The sequence below is a fragment of the Molothrus aeneus genome, chromosome 3 (genome assembly GCF_037042795.1).
Source record: "Molothrus aeneus isolate 106 chromosome 3, BPBGC_Maene_1.0, whole genome shotgun sequence".
NCBI lineage: Eukaryota > Metazoa > Chordata > Aves > Passeriformes > Icteridae > Molothrus > Molothrus aeneus.
Window position 1 is genome coordinate 81,176,459 of NC_089648.1, and position 21,238 is coordinate 81,197,696.

At 36.4% G+C, this 21,238-nt stretch overlaps 1 protein-coding gene across 1 annotated transcript in view; it reads left to right on the forward strand.

Moving 5' to 3' along the window:
• Window positions 1-21,238, forward strand: part of EIPR1 (EARP complex and GARP complex interacting protein 1) — a 75,009-nt gene that overhangs the window by 10,006 nt on the left and 43,765 nt on the right. Inside the window, exon 3 of the mRNA XM_066547251.1 lies at window positions 4,042-4,174. Within this exon, the coding sequence (XP_066403348.1) occupies window positions 4,042-4,174 (133 nt within the window). The remainder of the gene's footprint in view (window positions 1-4,041; window positions 4,175-21,238) is intronic.

Sequence of the window (21,238 nt, forward strand, 5' to 3'; positions counted from 1 at the left end):
GCCTGCAGAAAATCACTTGGAACCACAGCTTTGGGACATGTCAGCTGTCAGTTCCCAGTGAGGTTTTTATCATTTGAGTTCATTACTCAATGATAACACTGGATGAGACTCAAGAAAAGTTATTCCAAGGATAAGGGGGATAAGGATAAGTTTATTTCCATTTCAAGTAATACTTGGGCAAAGAGTAACAAAAGAAGTGGCAGACACACTTAGTTAAAATTAAAAGTTCAATGCGCACAATTATAATTTTGATCGTCCTGTCTCTTGCTCTTCAAATATTTGGTATAATGTGGGGGTTTTTTAACTGTTATTTCTGTGATAGTTTTGTAACTTGCTCAACTAATTAAATCCTGCTACAAAATTGATGTAGAAGAGTGGTTCTCACCAGTTGATAGCCAACAGGTCTTTAATAATTTAAGTTTTCTGATTTTGATAAGTTTATTTGGTATATGCTATGTATTTTGGAAATGTTTGCATATGTTTCAACTTTGAATATGCTTTTCTTTCTCCAGTGAATAACATTAACAATCGAAATAGAGGACAATTTCTAGTGTATTCACAAATGTTTGGAGGTTATTGGCCTTTAGCTGTGCCTCAGGCCATCATTTCTTCTCAGCTGGTTCCTCAATCCCCAAGAAGTGCCCTAGGCTCAGCTCATTATAACTTAATTCAGCACTAGGTTCTCTACATTTGCTTAAAAACTTTTTTAGTTACCTGACCGAACTTACGAGCTTTTCTTGCAACACTTAATACTTTACTAAGTCCTGCACAGCAAGAGGTTTTATCATGTGCAGATTATTTCTTCCCTTCTGGTCATGGGCAGGTATAGTGCAAATGAAAGAGCAGTAATTTTACAGCTGGCATGATAACTTTTGCCTCATTGAGGTATATTGCTGTATAAAGCAATTTTAGGTCTTCATAGAATATATTTTAGGTGAAAATATTTTCCTATTAATACTAGTATTTCAAAGGAAAGGAAAGTTCTTATAAGATTTTACATTAGGTTAGTATTTGACACATTAGTAGTGTATAGGACTTGGCATTTGGTCCTCATAACACGCTGCAAATGATTTAAGGAGTAGCCCTGTGTTCTGTATGGTGTACTTTTGGAACATTTGTCCTCAGTACTTTCATTGTTGCTGAACTTTGTGTTTATTGTATGCATTGGAAATATCCAAGTATGTAATTTATTCTTTCCTCATCTCATTCTCAGAACTCTTCAAGTTATTTTCAGTCTTGTGTCTTAGAACTTAAAATAATTATTTTTATGATTTATACTGCGCATTGCTTCTGCTGTAGTCTGCACCTCAAACCTTGTGTTCAGTTCTGGGCTCCTCGCTGCATTGAAGGCTTTGAGGTGCTGGAGTGTGTCCAAAGAAGGGTGATGGAGATGGTGCTGGGCATGGAGTTACAGCTGTTATGAGGAGCAGCTGAGGGAGCCAGGGTTGTTCAATCTGCAGAAAAGGAGGCTGGGGAGGGGTGGCGGTGTCTTATCACTGTCTACAGCTACCTGAAAGGAGGTTGTGCCAGGTGGGGGTCAGTCTCTTCTCCCAGGCAGGAGATGGGACAGGTGAGAGGAAATAGCCTTAAGTTACACGAGGAGAAGTTTAAGCTGGATATTAGGAAAAATGTTTTCATGGAAAGGGTTATAAAGTATTGGAAAAGAATGCCCAGGGAAGTGGTAGAGTCATCATCCCTGGAAGAGCTCAAAAAAGTGTGAATATGGCACTTGAGGACATGGTTTAATGGTATACAGTATTAGGTATTCAAATACTTTCTATGAAATTTCTGTGGTCCTTAGTATTTTGTGAAGTGACTATTCCATATATCATGTATTCAAATCAATAGGAAGATTCTTAGCAAAAAAACATTGGGGGAATTTTTGCAGTTCTTTCTGATCTGCTGATAAACTTACACTGGTAGGTAGTGTTGATTGGCTGGCATAGCTGTGAAAGATGTAATTTTTCAACTCACAAAATGTAAACAATACTGCTGCATAAGAATTAAACTTCCCATTTCCCAGAAATCTCAGTCTGGGCCTTTCATGAGCTACCTGTGTGTATTGTAAAATTTTGCCCGACAGGCAGGAAGAATGATGAGCAGGACTCCATGATATCAGAAGGCTAATTAATTACTTTACTATACTGTATTATTCTGTACTATATTACACTACATGACACTACATCTAAACTAAAACTGAGCAAGAACTCAACAAAATCTCGTGACTGTCTCCTGACTGGCCATCAGGACACAGCTTGCAGAGATTGGTCAAGAAAACAAAATACTCACACCAGAATCCGATTACCAATTCCCTTCAGGTAAACAATCTTCTATAATGCATTCCACTTGTGCACAAACACAAGTGCAGCAAACAAGATAAGGATTGTTTTGGTCATTCTCTTCTCTACTTCTCTCACTGTTTCTCTCAAGTTCAGAGAATGTGAATCTCACATGTGTGTTCCACTAGTTCAGAGCTGTCCATGTTGTCAGCTGAATTGGAAACATAATAGCAGAGAGAGGTTGGTGATCTGTGCCTTCAAAGGGCTTCAGGTGGGGTGAAGAGCACTCCCATATGTGCTGAGTGACTTTCAACCTGGGTTAGTGTGGGGAGAGATGTGTGTGGCTGTAGCATATAGGGTTTACATTTATAGTTGACTTTCTTGGGTGAGAAACTTGGCCTAAGCTGCCAAAGGAGACTCCAAATAAAAACAAGGTCTGAGGTTAAACTGATCTTTTTTGTCACTCTAAGATGGATATGCAGTTGATAGGGTAGATGGAAGGTGTTCTGATTCTTGAATAGGTTTCTAGATTCAAGGCAGCAAATGAAGTCTCAACTGCAGAGGCAGTTCTATGGCTGGGATGACATAATGAAAGAGTAATATAGGTGGTGTGGTGCAGGATTATATTTGAAGGAGGAGTTTCTGATGACTGTTTGGGCAGTAAAATAAAAGGTAACGTGTAAACTCATCCCCTTAAAAATAATAGTATTAAGATGAAGTTGAGACCTATATTGCAGCTTTTGTATTTTAAGAAAATCTTCTGTATTTCTGTATATCTTTTTGCAGTGATTCAGTAGTTAATTTAGTTAACTTGATTCAGTCATGATGATAGGATAACTGTTGGCTTTTTTTTCCTCTTCATTGTTCACCCAACTTTGAAAATTAATTTTTAATGAGGATGCAGTTCTTCAAAATTTGTGAGTCTTCTAAAATTTATTTGTCCACTGTTGAGCTTAGTGGAATTAGTACCATAACTAAAGTTCCTTCTGTACATTATGCCAGGCTAAAATCTTCCTAAATTCCTTGTATTTCTCCAGCAACTATAGAAAAACAGCTGACTAATGAAAGGGATGGAAAAATGACAGACCTATAAAAAAAAGAAAAAACATAGCAAAGAAACCTGCTACAAACAAAAATGAAAATAATAAAAAGCAAACTTACTTCTGTATTTTAAAAATATTATCAATATATTTAAATATTATTGTTTTTCTTCATCTTTCAGTACTTTGTTTCCATATAGTATGAAACAAGTAGATTTGTATCTTGGTAGTAATATGTGACTGCTAAAGTGAACTGTCAAAGTTCTTACTGAGTGTAAAGTACTCGCTTCAAGTAGAGTCCTTTCCCTCTCTCTCCTTCTTTCTTTGTAGATGATTTGAATTAGATGATTTAGATACAGAATTGGTGCAGACATTTAGACTAAGGATTGTAATGTTGTTATTTTTGTTTATTCCTATAAGAAGTGTTGAATTCTAATACATGGCTTATTTACTATTAGCTATAAAACGAAAAATCACCTTCAAGCTTTAAGTTGAAAATTGAGAATGAGCATGGTATTTCCTCAAACAGGGAAATTGCTTATGTTTTCCTAGAAAAGTTAATCCTGCATGAAATCAATGATATAGTAAATTGTTAGTATAACAATTAAAGTAGATATTGGTTATAAAAATCTCATTAAATTGTTCCGTGTAGTCATTGTGTATAATTAAGACCCACAGGAAAACATTTGAAACCCTAATGTTCTATTTTATTGTATTTGCAGATTCACATCATAGATTTTGATGATGAAAATAACATTATAAACAAAAATGTTCTTCTTCATCAAGTGGGTGAAATTTGGCACATTAGTACAAGTCCTGCTGACAAAGGTGTGCTTGCAACCTGCTACAATAAAAGTAAGTCCTTTTCAAATATGCCCAAATTGTACAAGTGCTTTGGTATTTTTGAATGTGTCAAGTTCAAACCTCTAGCTAGATGTAGACACTTTCAGTTGGAATTATCAACACAAGCATTTCTAAAAAAATCTGCAACACTTAATTACACCTCATTTGTGTCGTATCTTTAGATTATCTTGGTTAGAAGTCAACTTCTGCATTCATGTTAAGAAAAGCAGCAAAATGAGCCTTATGTTTGGCTGATGAATGCAAAGCATGGCAAATAAAATATATTCCTGTTACTTTAAACATAATTTTTATTGATGTTTGCTTTTGAAAGTGCAAGTAAATGTCTTTCAAAATGTGCTGGCATCAAGCTTTACTTAAAACTGCAGATGAAGTTTGTATATAATGTTATTTTTCATATTTGTAATGGAGGTATGCCTACAGAGGGCTACAACTTCTCATCTAAATATTTCCTCAGTAGGAATGTTCCTTGTCTAACCTTACCATAACTGCACAACTGTTCAAATTAAGGGTCTCTGTGCAATTCCTGAGTTAGGCAGGTATGAAGATTTTCTGTCATGAGGCTTAAGAAATCCACTTGCATCATTCAGGGAAGGGGCTGATTTTTCTTTCTGACAAGAAATCTGAGGTATCAGTTGAAATAAATATTATTTCATCTAGTCAATATTCATCTGTTCTTTCATGGAAACGCAGTCCAAGATACAACAATTACGGAGTTAGTTTCAGGCTTTGTACATCAGTGAACAGCTGTAGAGATGTGTGTTCCTGCTGTTCAGCCTTCTGATTATATTAGGGAGAGGATTCCAGAATTGCTTAGTTCTCCTAATTCTTTTGGATTGAAAGAAAACTGCTAAAATTTTAATTTCTTTCACAAATCTTAGGTGATTTTTTTAAAACCAATGATAGTAGATAAGTAAATTTTTCCATTGAAATGATTGTGGGCATTTTGATTGAGAGCCTTTCTGTGAAATTTCCAATTTCCTTTATTGGACCTAATAAATCACATGAATGTTTTCTATTCCAGATTATTTGTGTTCTAGATTTAGTTTATCTGATTTCTTAATATTAAGCTCTATTGTTTATTCTTCATGCATCTTACTTTAGAATTATCATCCATTAACTTTCTGCAGAAAACAATTCTCAAATGGTGATTACTGACTCTAAATAGCAATGTATAGAACTGAGAGCACACAGTGTGGGGTTCTGTAATAAGGCATACTGAGTTCAGCAGACAACTTATTTCAAGTAGTAATGCAACCAAATTAAGCAATCGAAACCATTACAACTCTTAATGTATTGCATTTCTTTGTTGTTTTAAAAAGACTCAACTCATTTTCTCATTGAACTATGAGTCAAAAGAGGTGATGCTTTCAGGAACAGCTGTAGGTATTGTGCCCATCTCTTGTGTTTGGGCCCAGCACTTCTGTCAAGACTTAAACATTGTTGAAACTGGGAGATTGAAGAAATGTGAGATGTGTCCATTATTAATAGCTGTTTTTTGAAGTTGCCTAAAGAAGTGATAAAATGTGGCATTGAAGAGAAGTGGAATTACATACATTTTCCATTTTCTAGCTCACTGGATGAGCTAATGGAACAGGGTGAAATTTCCTCTTCTGTATTGGGAAAGATACTGAGTTTTCTTTTACTCTTGCATATTTGCAGAGTTATCATAACTGATGTATTAAAAAAAGATGTTGTTAGGTGCAAATAGAAGGGCTGTCCTGATCTTTGATTTTTGTTAAGAGGAATTTGCCTTTTATATAGGAAGTTTGGGGAATATAAATTTCTTTTCTCAAATGCAGTGAAAATCTTTCCACGGTATCCAGTTGTTATCCTCCCCTGTTACGTTATTGAGATATTGAGAATCTTGTTTATTTTTTACTTGACTACTTGATAGTTAATACTACTGCCTGAAAGTCACAGATGACACCAGCAATCTTGCTCTATGTTTTGAAATACACATGAAGTGCTGGTTTGCTTCTCTTTTTTCATGAGGGAATAAAACTTAGCAAAATCATGCAACATGCAAAGCTTTTTTGATAATTTCTTCTGAGAGCTCAGAATTCTGCACGGGAAATGGGTGTGTGCATTCAGCTGGTAACAATGGGCTGTCTCTGGGGTCAAGGTTCAAACAGAAAGTTTAAGCCAACTCTGTCTCTTTGAGAAGAGTGATGGTGCTTGGAAGTTTTTACTACTCTGGTTGAGAGATGCCTTGAATTGATATACCAGAAGTCTTAATCAAAACTCAAAAAATCCTCTTATATGGGGAAGTTCCTACATTTGATTTGGTTTTGTTGTTGCTGTTTTGTTGGTTTTTTTTAATTCCAAAGACAATACTTTAAATACTTCTATGAAATCCCACACCATCATGCTTAGATCTGAAGGTTTTTCCCATGTGTGTGGATATGTAAATGTGTATGGGTTGTTTTCTCCCGAAACATGTGGGTAGGAAACCTCATTCAGATGTAGTAGAAACAATCTACCCTTGTTGCTTTCTGGGAGCATGATTTTTTTTTTTTTCCTCCTGCCTTCATAGATATGTGAGATACTTTTACTTGTCCTTGACTTGTAAGTGAAAGAGGCATAAAGAGGTAGAACTTAAAATGTATTTATTATTTATTACACCTAATGAAGAACAAAGTCATGTACTTATGAGTCATAATAGCTATGCTTCTATGTCAATAAAAAATAATTTGCTTGTTGTCCACTAGATTATTTTCTTTAAGTGCTTACTTTTAATAAAATCAGATTTTTTGCCCCTAAATGACTAAACTTGCAGCAACCACAATTCAGTCATTGTTTTGACATGAACTTTTGCTTTTATAAACTCTCAGAAAATATGTCAAAAGTGACAAGTATAGCACATTTCCATGACTGGATGCAGACTCTCTACTCATATTTTTGGCTTTACTGCCTTTTTACATGAAGTCCATCAGAATATTTACTGACATTGATCTGGATATCTTTAAATTCTGTGATTTCAGGAAAAGAATGTTCCCCTAAAAAGTAAAACTAAGATGGCTCATCTTCTTGTTCACAAGAAATCACAGGAAAATTTAAATCCTTGCTGAATATGTAATTTGGGAACTATATTCTCTAAACAGTCAGTAAAGTTAAATGAAAGGGTGCTCTGTATTCTTTGTTCAAGATATTTTACTAGAGTATCAATGTATAACTAAATTTTAAAAAGGAAAATACCTTCCTAACTCTAAGGACAAAATGAAGGAAACAGCCTTTTTTTGTTAGCATCAGTATTTACAACTTTGTCTAATTTTGACATTGAAAACATACAAGGCTTTATTAATGATGCATTCTCAATTATGACATTAACACAACTATGACATTAACTCAATTATGACATTTACATAATTGTTCCAGTAGCATTGGAACAATTGTGTCTTTGGATATTAACCAGAAATTCCATTTTCTAGGACATTTTGTCTTAATGTAAAGAAAAAATTGTGGAACTGTGTCTCTCCTCATGCCCCTCCTCATGCACACACTTCAAAAATAGTGACCTAATCACATAATTACAAAGGGAGAACTTATTAGACTCAGTTCCGCCTCATTTGTAGTGGTTCCCCCCTTCACTGATCATGAATATGCCACTTAGGAAATTTAATACTGTTATGACTGATATTATAGGAAGATGATTTTATTCTCAAGTGTTAGGCTTGCTAGTTATGTATAATCTTGTCCAACCCCCAGAAAAGATCAGGAATTTGCTATGCTGATGGCACAGCAGTTGCCTGTGCTACACATTTTTAACTCACTCACCAATATTTTGTGCTAGAAATGTATTAAGACCATCCTGGTGTAAACTGACATTGCTGAGAGACAGGATGTGTCTTCAGGAGACACTGAGAAGTAGCTCCTCTTTTTGCAAATGTGTTTGGCAGCTAATTGATGTTGTGAGAATTAGGAATGTTATATTTTATCCCAGATTCCCTATGTGAAGAGAGAAAGTGCATAAATATGTGAAAGAAGCTAAGTATAAGAGGAGAAAAGAAGGATTATAGTCTGAATATCTCAGGGGCAGGGGAAGAAGGCTTTGTAAAATTAATATCTGACGTATCCAGAAGAACTCAAACACTATTAGTTTTGTGACATGTTGATGCATCATTTTTCTCTTCTACTACAGCAAATCAACTGAATTTAAATGGGTGTGGTTTTTTTTTTCCTCTTGAAGAGGATAAGGTTGTTACTGACAGCTTTAAAGTAGGTAAAAATCAAGGGGAGAAATTAGTTTGGTAGTCTTCTAGCTTTAGAAGTTAAATTAGATTGTTAAAGTTCAGTATGAGACAGATTAGGTCTTAAAAAAACTAAAAGGTTGGATTCTTGAGAGAACAATGCAATTTAGGGATGTGTTTTGGATGATGATAATAAAAGTGACTATAAGATAGAGTGCTACAGTTGCATTGTAATTTGTTTAATGCCTAATCTCTGAAAATTTACATGCACTTATTTGCCTATGATACTTATTAATATCCTAAAGTTATGTTCAGCAAAGCAGAAATCACATAATTTGCTTTACAATAGCCCAGAATTAAAATGGAGGATGCTGCATTTAGTGGAAAATCTCTGTCAGAACAATTCTAGGAACTTTACACCTTTCTTATTTTTTTACTGTTCTGGCTAGTTGTAGTCAGTTGACTATTCTCTTTTTTATTACTTTCATTAAATTAAAGTTGGACAGAAGTGGCGCTTCTAAAAAGTGAATAAGAAAGGTGACAAAGTAATTAAGGAGATCATAGCATTTCTTAGTAGAAATCCACACTTAAATATCAGAAAAGAAGAATTATGGGGTGGGTTTGAGGGTCAAGAATGTACCCTTCAAATAATGATATGAACCAAGGAGAATGATGGTACACTAAATATAATAAGTTTAAAAATGAAGATAAATTAGTCTTCAAGAAGTTGGTAACTAACCAAGCACTGTCTTCAACTGCTAAGGGGAAAATCATTTCACATGTGTATTCCTACTGCAAGTTTGAAAGGAGCTTACTTCATTATTCAGAAGAGCATCCTAGCCTACTCGAGGATAATTCTTTCATTGTGAAAAAGTGAAATGACAAAACCCTGTAATTTACACTAAAGGGGAGTATCTTGGAAACTAGAACAGTGGAGACCTGACAAAGTGCAAGACTCCATTGGAAAATTATCTGTATACAGTCTCAATATTGCTCAAGTTTCAGGCTATAGGAGGAGAATTCAGAAAGCCATTTCATGGACTTTTAATAATGTTCTGAGGCAACAAGAAATACCAACAGTCAGTGGGCTAGGGTGTATTTAATAATTTTTGTATGGAAAGTAGGTGATGGAAGCCTCAGCTCTAGAAATAGCTGAAAAAATTTGGATCCCTGCATTGATATGATGATTAATATGATGTTGGGTAATACTTGGAAATATATTGATGATGCCCTTTATTTCATTCCAGCTTATCATACACTGTTATGAGGTGTTTGAAGAATTTCCAAGTTAGGTGGATGTGCAGTGGTGGGTGCAGTTTTTATGTGGCTTTATGTGGGAGCTGGGGGAGTCATGCCTTGAATTTGCTTTGTTTTATACAGAACTTATTTTTAATCTGTTGCCTTGTTTATACATCCTCCCTGTCCCTCACCTGCTGTTTTGGGATATTGTTAAAATGGAGGCAGACTATTTCCTGTGGACCTTTAAAGTAAACTTCAGCTACATCATTAAAGGAATGGGGAATTTAGGGGCATTTTTCTGTAAGCTGTTTAAAGAGTTCTACAGCCATTTGCCAGTTTGCCAGCAATGGATGGCTCCTTCTCGAGTGAGTCTTGGATCTGGTCTCTGTGAACCAGAATACTAAGTAAAGAGGTTGAAATGAATGATCATGGTGATGAATTTCAAGAAAGCTGTCATTCTAAAATAATGTTTTATAAATATAATTATAGCTTATACAGCATTATTTGCAAAATCTGAATATAGCTTTCATTATATCGTATAAGCTAGATTTGTGCATTGCTCTGAGATGCAGATGAATCTATTTAGCATGTCAGCAAAGAAACTAGTGGTTTGTTTGGATTTTGATACTGCATAATGGCCAGCTACTTGGGTAGTTACTGTGTTCTGTTACACGTTCTACAGAAACTTAGCAATGGTAAAATTGTTTGGGAAGTCAAGGGTTAAGGCAAACTGCTGGTGGGTTTGCATGACATGATGGGGAGATAAAGGGGAGGAAATAGAAAAATGATCCAGACTGAAAGCTCTGTGCAGGTGGAAAATAGTTTGCCTGCTGAATCTCCAGTTGGACCTGGGTAGTGGTCTCCATCATTGCAGAGGTGAATTTTTGGGATTGCATGCAGCTACCCTGGGTGCAGGAGAAAGATGTGCTTGGAGGGGCAAGAGTGAAGGACCATGTCTCACAACATAATTGTAGACAATTGTACTGTTGCTCTCACAGGTCTAATAGGGGAAATGCTTGCTGAAAGACAAAGTGAGGAAATTAAGGCAATGGTAGAGTTGGAGAAATAAGGAGATCCCAAAAACAACTAAGGGATATGTGAAAACACAAAGAAGTGTGACATGGTAAAATAGCTTTTGGGCAGTCAGTCAGTGGGAGGCTTGAGAAATGTTAGAGATAACACCCTTAGGTGTTAGCAGAGATTGTCTGTCCATACAAAAAACTATTGTTGTGGTTAAATGTCTGCATGTTTTGGTTTTTGATTAGCATTTCTTGTTTTACATTTTGTTTCTTCTTTATCTGTGGCAACTTCTGCTATTTTCCTGTTTTTCTTCCTTTCTGTGGCATTTACTGAAAGGATTGGTGAAATAATTTGCCAAGATGTTAGATCCATACTGTTGGATCTAACTTTTAATTTTGTTGCTGTAAGACGAACAATGGTCTAGAGGCTTCAGCTTCTCTTTCAGCTGTTTTAAACTGTGCCAGCAAACTAAACAGAATGGTTATGCTGATTGTTTATGCAATTGTAAATTGGGTTGCAAGGGTATTTTCACGACCACAAGAGTACTTTTATGTTGAAAACATGAATTGAAAACCTGAAAATTAGTATGTCACAGTATAGGTGATAAAAATAACAGCATTAAAGTCTGATGTTTGGAATGATTTACTCTAATGATGTCAGGTAGGGTGGAAGCTGATGTGAAAAGTGTGTGTGTGAGCTGTATCAGCACTGAAAACAATTTAAGAAAACAAGCCTTACCTGCTAGTTTGTGAGGGATAGAACCTGCTGGCTGTGCAAGTCTTAATGGTGAATAATCAGGTTTTGGTATCAATCAGCTGCATGTTTGTTGGTTTGGTTTTTGGGTTTTTTTTTGTTTGCTTGGTTGTTTTTTTACAGTAATATTGTTATAATGAAATTTTTTGCTGGAAATTGTAACCTGTAGAGTAAAATAAATAATCTCAGGATATTAGACTACTGTAAGGTTATATATGTATTCTAATAACTTGGAACAGGGCCATGGTATTGACCTAGGGACTGACTTGCAGTAGAGCCTACTGTTAAACTGTGAGGGTGCTCCCTGAGCAGTTTTGGTGTGGGCCAAGTTACAGACAATGATACCCAGATGTAGTCCAAGAAATTAATGAGTAGTTGGAGTGTAGCCTCCTTCTTTTAACTTAGCCCCCAAAAAATTTCATTTGATTGTGCTTTCTGGCCTCAGGGCTGGAGACCTGTACCTGATATTATTTTAAGCAAGTTGCCAAAAAAATAAATACCTGTCATAGTTCTCCATTGCAGACTTCTATAAAATACAGAGACTGTTTTGGAGAATGTATTGAAGAGAAACATGCAAGTACTTCAGAAATTAGATGAAAGATGTGATAAGGTGTATATGAAATAAATTACAGTATGAAGATCTGATCAAGAATTTCTGTTCTGCTGATCTCAATAATACACTGATCCTGTTGTGTGGCTTATTCCACAAAATTGAGTAACTGTTTTAGAGATAATTTCAGCCATCTAGAGAAGAGGATATTTTGAAACAGTTATCCTTTTTGGTGTAGCATTTTTACAGTGTCTGGTGCTATGGGGTGGTTTTGTTGTGATAAGGATTAGTAGCTGTTGTGGAGGTTCTTCTTGAAGAATCTTGATGAATTTAAGTGAAACCTTCATGCTGCTCAATTTGAAGAGAATGTTTAATTACTGGGTATTAGGTGCACGCATTCATTGAGGAAAAATTAAGTTTCTAGCGATGATAATTGTCTTAATTCATACTAGTTCTTTCTTCTGAAGAAGGCACTTGTTTTCTGTCTGCTTTCAGGTACCAAATCAGATCATGAGCTGGAGTTGTTTGCCACCTTGGTGATTTCTGAGTTCATAGAAAGGCTTATCAGGTTTTCATGGGGCTGTGAAACAATCACTTCTCTTTTATTCTCAGTGCCCTTTGTAAGGATGCTGATGGTTTGCTGACTTCCTCATCTACTGCTGCACACAAGGCCTAGAAGACTGTCAGTCTTGATATAAAGAGCTTTTTCCTGAACTGTAACTACCACTTTAGAGTACAGCATCCTGTTGGGATGGCTTGAACTGTTTTTGTCTACATGCATTAACTAACTTTTGTAAACAGAGAAGCTCATCTTTTGAGTCCTCCTATTCTCACCCTTTCCATGGCATGAAATTACCTGAAACTGTCAGGTCTGCAAGAGGAGGTAGTTGACACTATTACACTAATAATGCTGTTTCAGGAGCTCGCAGTGGAATGCTTCCTCTGGTTTTAACTTCAGCCTTTCAGATAAATCTTTGTTTTAAATGAGATAAAGCTAGATTAATTCTTTTCACTAGGAAGAGGTAAAACTAAATTTAAAAGCAGAATCTTTATCTAATCTAAATTTAAAAGCATAATTAGTAAGTTTCTATGTTGCTGTCATCTTTTGTATTTGTGCTTGCCTCTGCTTCTCCTAAGAATTCAAATTCTTATTCAAATCTATGGAAACATATGTGGAAACACATTTATTGTCCCAGTTCAAATGTATTTTTAAACTCCTACAAAACTAGGATCTGCACTTCTGTTTCATGTAGGGACATACAAGGCCACCAGAGGGCAAAAGGAAGTGTGACTGCACAAAGCTGTTACCTGCAAATTTCCTCATGCGGGCAGACATCTGTGTGCACACATCCTGGTTTTCACTTGGATTTTTTCAAACAAGATAGGTGCCCTGGTGCAGTGGTTATGAAGGCTTCATACAAATAGCTTGCATTTCTGGATTCAGAGTGTACAAACACAAAACTGGTGTTTAATTTTGTTGAAAATAGTTTGCCTTTAAAATCCATTATTTCAAAACAATAAACCTACAATGAGTTATGGCTGTCTGGTGCATTACACTTGCACACAGTGAACTTGTGTATTAAAAAAAAAATTCTGCAGAGAAAATTTATCAGTAAGGATACAGGAAATAATGCTGCTGGTGATGCTTCATCTGCTTAGTATTGAAGACAGCAGGTGACACTTTTGCCTTGCTGTAATGAAAGCACTCTGTGTGGGGAAATCATTGATAGAGCCATGGGATACATTAGAGCCATTAAAATGGGCACAGAAGTGGAATGTGTCTTTAAATATTTCCTCTTCTCAGCAGTAGTGGTAGGATGTACAGAAGATTTATTCCCATAGTTTGAATGAAGAAATAAATGTCCTTGGCATTCCTAATGTTCTTTTAATGTTTTTTTTCTAGGAATTCTAGCTGCTATATGTAATTTGAGTGTTTCTTTACAAGTAGTTTGCAGTAAGCTTTTAAATGAAATGGTTTCCTGTCTGATCCACATGATGAAAAAAGCTACACAAGTGATGAACAGCTTGAGAAATTGTTCCATGTTAATTCTGTTCAAATTTGAAGGCCTCTGTGCATAGATGTACACTGAGTTTTGTCCAGATGAGAGGTTACGTAGCTGTCGTTTCGTAGTCTGTGCTATAACCTCACTTGCATGTATGACTGCTGTAGGTAGCTCAGTAGTGTCTCAGCCGGTGTGCAAGAGCAGATGCACAGTGAAAAGTGTAAGACCTGGGGGACCATGGGCCATGTATAATATAACTAACTTGAAGCACAGCCCCTTGTTATCCCTTGATTTAGGATCTCATCTTTATTTGACAGCAATTATCAGGGTAATTGCAACATTTTTCGTATGAAGCAAAAGAAAATGAGTGTCAGAAGAGGGAGGAGAGAAGATGACAGAAATTCAAGTATAACAGAGTGGTCATGATATTGAAAAGAATGCTTTAAATGCAGAAAATGGATAAAATGCTTCTGAATTAGTACTGTCATTGAGGGATAATCTCTTGAATGATCAGACTGCTCTCTCTTTCACTTTTAGAAGGTTTAATTCTCTTCCCCTTTTTAAATTATTTTTTCACTTAGAACCAAAGAAGTGTTTTTCTGTCTCTAATTCAAAATAGTTTTTAAACTTTATTTTCAAATATTGATATTAACTAATATAGAAGACTGCAAGAGAATGTGTTCTTTTCCCATCTTCAGTAAATGCTATTGTTACAGTAAATAACATTTTGTAGAAACATGTAAATTCCTAGAGTTTGTGTTTAGGTATCCTTGTGCAACGATTTTGTTGCATAAGTGAAAGTTAAAGGCTTGCTTTTCTCTGTATTAGACTAGTTTTGTATTAGATTTCACAGTTATTCCCAAATAATGCAAGTGAAGCCAAATATACTCTGCAAGTTCCTTCCAGTAAATGTTAAGACATTTTGTAACCTCACTTTTTTTGCATTCCATGTTTTGAGACGCTCTTTCTGCCATGAAAAGATAGCCTGCTTTCATTTTCCATTATCCCATCCTTCTTGGAAAACTGGAGAGGCCAAGGGAGTATCTCTTGCTTCATACCCTTAAGAGAGTGATAAAGATTTTTTCTTATTTCATCTTTTTTTTTCCCCCTCTTGCTGACTTACCAACATCACAATTCAAGTGCTACCAATATCTTAAATAGTTATAAAAATGATACATTTTTTATAAAGTAGCAAATCTTGAGTTATTGTAGTTACATTATGACATAAATTCTGTAGCATATTCTATTATCTGCATATCCTCTTATGAAGCCATGTTAAAATGTTTTGAGAACTATTTTAGTTTGAGATTTTTCTCCTGATTCTAGGTGATAGTTCGCAGCCTTAATTCTTTTGTTTGTATGGGGTAGGTTTTTTATGTGTGTATCATCAAGCAAGCATCAATGTTTCTGACTGTTAGACATAAAACTTAGGACATTTCTGCTACTGCAGCAATTTGAGTGACAGCTACAGGAAGTATGAGAATTTGGGGTTAATATTTTTGTCTTTTTTGATATTGTGAAGACTATTTTGCAGCTCAGCACAGTTTTATGATATCCACTGTGGGTGCACATGCCATCTAGTAGACTAACAGCACTTCTCCACTGTTCCTTATGCTCAAATTGCTGTCACCATGACCTTCAGGGCCCTTTCTGCAGAGCATTGTTGAACTTCGAGGTACCTGTTGGTTTGTTTTTCCAGCCTGTTTCTGTTCCTCTGATGTTCCCTGAGGTCATTAATGATGATGCTGAACAGTGCTGGCCACACTGCCAGCTCCAGAGACATACCAGTAGTGACTGGCTCCAGACGACTTTTATGCCACTGACCACAACCCTTTGAGAATTACAGTTCAACCAGTTTTGAACCCAGCCTTCCCATCCTTCAGTTTGTCTGTGAGGATGTTGTGGGCCAAAGGCTTGTTAAAGGTAAATAACATCAACTGCTTTCCCTATTTTTACCAAGCTTGTTTTGAATTTAATTTTCGCTGCAGAATGCAGTCGTATTTGTCAGACATGAGGTCTGACATGTCCTTCATAAATCTGTACTGAGTAGTCCCAGTCACCTCATGTTTAGAAATGTTTTTCAGATTCTCTTGGTCTGTCACCTTCCTGGGGACTAAGGAGAGAATGACTAGTGTAGATCCTTCTTGTTCATCTTAAATATAGGAATGCCATTTACTTTCTCAAAGTCCTTAGGAACCTCTCTCCAGCACCATGACCTTTCAGAGTTAATTGAAACTGGCCTCATAAATATATTGGCCATTCCTCAGTTCTTGTGGGTGCATTACTAGGATCCAAGTTCTTTAAATATTCCTGAACTTGACTTTTCCACTGGTCTTGGCAGCCTGGGATCCCTCAATCCTGAGGATAGCAAAGACCTGTCTGCTAGACACTGAGCTTATTAAAGTCCTACACAAGGACAAAGGAAACTCCTTCTCATTGTCAGAGGATGGTGTTATCCTTTGTTTCATCCTTCTCCAGACGCCAACTGCGTTTTGCCACTTTGGTACCTTCTAATCCTAAACCTAAAAAATAATCTCTCATTTGAACTGGGAGCTCTATGCACTCTAGTTCCTGAAGTTTTTAAAAGATGATTCTCCCCTCTCACCTTCCTGATCCATCCCTCCTGAAGTTCCATACCTCTAATCCCAGCAAGATTGTACACACCAGTAAGACTGCATTTGACATAAACACAAGAGGTACTTGGTCAAAGAAATTGTATCCCATCCCTGAGCTGAAGATTTGACCACCAAGGTATTTCTGGGTTTATTTCTATTTGGTTATGTTTTCATAATTACTTTTCTTAGATTATAAACCTTTTAGGCAGGAGCTGTATATCTTTCTCCACTTGAGTTCAATAAAAAAATGCCATGGGGTTTCTCTCCTGTGAGTGTTTCTGAGGTGTAAACAAATGAGAACTGCATAGTTATTAGCAGCCAACTAACAACATGATGTATTGTTTGAATGCCCCAAGTTGAGAAAACTACTGACTAGAGTAGGGAAATATTTAGTCTTTTTATTTAGACTTTTTGGATGTGCTAGTTGTTGATACCTTGAACTGAGAAAAATCCCAACCACAACTTACTCTTGTATTAGTAAGAATACCTTTCTTATTGTAGCACTTGTAACTGTCCTAATGAACAGAAAACTGAGTGTATCTCAAAATAATGTATCTAGCTAGTAGTTGTTTGTAATTATTTTCTTCCATTAAGTACTTTTCCTTGATGTGTGAGCTAGATTCCCAAACTGTCAGGTTAATGTAAAGATACAAGCAGATTATGATTCCAAGATCTAAGCTTTGAATCCCAAGTTATTGCTGGGAGAAATTTTGTGTCTGCTGGTTGTGGCCACATATCTGGAGTTCCGTTGAGGGGAAGTACCAAGTGGAGACCATGGAAGGCTGATGTAAGGGGGTGGTGAACCTACCTTTTCCAATTGAGCTAGTGGTTAGAACTTGGTTCATCACGCTTGAGGCAGCCATGTAAACTGCTGATATTGGATGGAGTGGCATTTGTCCTGCTTGAGGCAGACATACTGCAAAAGTTATATTTGTCTTTGGAACTCCTAAGGAGTAAAATGGTAATGCTTGAGGTTATATAGATGTACTCTTGAATATGTCACTGTCTATAAAGGTCCCAATTCAGCAGGGGGATGAGTGATCTGCACTTCCCATCAACTTGTTAAGGAGTGCAGTTTTTAATACTTTATGAAATATCAAGTGGAATTTAAGTGTATTGGTTTCATTTCACCTTGCACATTTCATCTCACTGACAGCTGCCATGGTACCTCCATGAGACAACTGTTGTGTGTGTAAAAGTAGCAACGTGGACAGCGCTGTTCAGCTCTGCTCCCCTTTCTGATGATAGAAGCCAACATGTAAATATCCCTCATTAAGTTTTATTGGTGTACTGTGCAGCTTTCCTCAGCACAGAGTTAAATCTCACAAATGATTTTCTCTGGCTAGCCAATGCCTTTTTGCTTGTGTGGTTCTCACTGTTTTTGCAGCTTTTACATTATTGCACCCAAATTCTGCCTGAAGACCAGAGTTCAGCTCACTGGTATAGCAATGATTGCAGTTTGCTTGGGCTGTCCCTGTATGGCAGTTCCCAAAGTGCAATCAGTAAATTTTGACCTCCCTCAAACAGGTGTATGTCTGCAGAGTATATCAGCAAAAAAGAACTGTGCTGAAACATTATCTCAAATCACCTTGGGATAGCATAAGAAGCATCAGACTATTAAAAAGTGCAATTTATGCCTTTTCCAGTTTGGCTGCCTGCTTTCTGCACACTGTCTCCTGTTCTTCCATAGAAAATGATGGGTTTACCTGTCTCTCCATCTCATACCCCATGCCTTTGCACACTCTTAGATCGTTCTAGCTGCGTTAGTGTGCAGCAGGTGAGGTTTTTAAAACTTCCTTGAGCATCTGTATATACAATGCAAATATATATTACTGTTAGGATGAAGAGTGAGCTGCTGTGCTTCCATGTTTTGTGGATTTGTTTTGTTTTTATTTTGTTTTGTTTGGTAGGTTTTTTTGAAAATCAGTGTCTGGTTTTTGGTAGCTAAAAAGTGCATTTAAATTATGGAAAGAAAAATTAAACTCCTTGTGGCTCATTATTCCTACATATATCTCACCCTCTGTATTTCAGAAAAAAATGTAAAATCAAGGACTACACCGGCTTTTAGAACAAATGATGAAGTTATTAACCCAGAAAACAAATGGTCTATTTTCCATCTTTTTTGCTTGTGAAGGACATGATGCTGAATAAACAGAATACAGGGTTTTTTTTAATAATTGATTAAAAGTGCTGAAAGGCATATTATTTTTTTAAAACAAAATACGTGTACCTGAGTAATTTTGTTTTTATTTCTTAATTCTATTAAACTTGAAGAAGCACGTTCACATTGATTGATAAGGAAGAGTGCTAACTGTTTGTCAGTGGAAGGGAGGAGGGTTCTGAGCACTAGCTGCTTGTTCCTGTCATACTGAGAGCACTAATGGGCACCAGCTGGGCTGTAGCTATAGCAGCTTCACCACTTCAGCCTTGCACAGCACGAGCTGCTGTGGCAATGCTGCAGAAGGGCCTCCTGTGCAGATTTAGGAAGTACACACTTCAGTTGTTGTTCCCTGGGCAACAGAATCACTGCAGACAGCTGGCTTTGCACCACCTGAGCTGATCAAAGAGCAAACCCAGTCAGGCACTGGTACTTCAGCTCCTCCAGCATTAGTGTGAATGTCTGCAGGCAGTGATGTAGGAAGCACTGTCATTCAGGTTTCAAGGTTAAACACAGGCGAATGAAGTAGAGTGACAGCAAAAAGTAATATGAAAACATTGTTCCTGTAGATAGTTCAGTCAGGTGTGTATAGCTATTGGTGATCAAGAATTAACTTTAAAATATTAAATTACCGATGTACATATAAAATATCTTTTAGAATTATTCAAAAAGAGACGGGGAGGCTAGCAGTAATTGGCTTGAATTTTGGGAGAAGGAAGAACTATCAAGGGTGATAGATCATGTTTTTCATTAATAAAGACCATAAAGAATGTTTGACCATAAAGATTGAAGTGGTATGTGAAATGATATGGCTATGAGGAACCTATATATGGTTTGCTGGAAGCTTCTGACAGGTCAGGACTGAGCAGCATGGTGGGCTTTATTCAGCAAGTGATGCCAGAAGCATGAAAGGTGGATGATTGAGCAGTAGTGAACTGTAACATTGTCCAATGTGGACCTGTATAATTGGGATTAAGATCCACTTGAATATGTTGGATAAGAGTGGAGGGGTGGGAGGGGCAGGTGGTAAATGTCCATTGAACTCTTTTCTTGTACTTCTTTTAAATTATAGTAATATCAACTTAACACTTTGCTTAAGAGGGATGCTAACTTCTTAAAATACTGTTTTAAACTTTGTTATGAAATAATAAAGATTATTTTTAATTACTCCTCTTAAAATAAGTTTCTCCTTTATCTTTTTCTAATATCTGTATTTACTTCCCAAGATAGCTTCCCTTTTGCAGAAGCAGCTCTAGGGAGTGAACATGGTGAACAATAATACTGACTTTTAGCAAGTCCTAAATATGCATCTGTCCACACCTGAAACAGGAAGGAGAACAGATTTGGTGTGTTTCTGAATGTACTCCGTCCTCATTTGCTGAAACTGCAGAATATTGATTAGTATCCACACTTCCATTGAGGGTTTGGTTTTTATATTCCATATATTATTTGAATGTTTTGTATTTTGTATTTATTTTAGTAACATTTGATGAAAGTCTCTCTAAAGTAGGTTCAGGTGAGGTTTTTGTGTTTTGTTCTGTTGAGGATTTTTTTGGTTTGCCTTGGGGACAAATTAGACTGTGTATTTCTTGTTTGGGTTTTCTGATGTACTGCATCAGTGGTCCAGATATCAGTTGGTTTCTTAGTGTGTTTACTGAGGTTGCATGTTAAGTCCTTTTAAAAACTGTTATTTATTAAAGAGAATAAATTAAGAAGACTGTATAAACAGATTTTATTGTATCTAATGTTCAGTTGCATTCTTTGTAGTTTTGCGGTCTGTGGCATTTTCTGAAGAATCTTTATAAGAATTCTGAATTACTTAAAATTTTAAATTTGTCTGTCTAAGTCTGGAAATGTGACAAAGCTCACTTCTTTCATTCTGCATGTCTTCAACTGTAGGAATTCTGAGGCAAAATCTCGAGCGATGTGAAGTACACAGGCCATCCTTTCTAGCTTTAAAAACTACCAGTTCATAAAAAAATTGTAGTTTTCTACAACAGCAGGAATGACTTTCAGTGTCCTGAACAACTGTATTGCGTCTGGAATCAGCAGTGTTCTTATATCCACAGATGTTTATTTTTGCATCTTGTACAGAAACAATTGTGTAGTTTTTAAGGGATGTCTGCTGGCCACCGTGTTCAGCAGCAGCAGTGCCATGAATTGATTTGTTGTGTGTGAAGGAACTTTATCAAGGAGTAACAGCTACCTGTAGTTAACCTTACAGTGTTTCTTTTTGAACTCTGGATAGTAACATCTTGTTATTTTTAAATTTCAGGCAGATATTTTTTCCCCAGGCTTATATCTCGCTCTTAATTTAAATTGGAGCAGTTCTCCAAGGGGAACAGTGTTTGGATGAAGATAAATGGGATGTCCCACCAATCTACAGCTTTTGCTTTTTTTTGTGTTGGAACCAGCTAGTAATATAAAGCTAAAAATTGTCATGGAAATAGTCCTCATTGAGAAGTCCTTTTGGTGCTGCAGGGAAAAATGGTATTAACTGACCACGTTGTGACCCTTTGCAAATTGCACA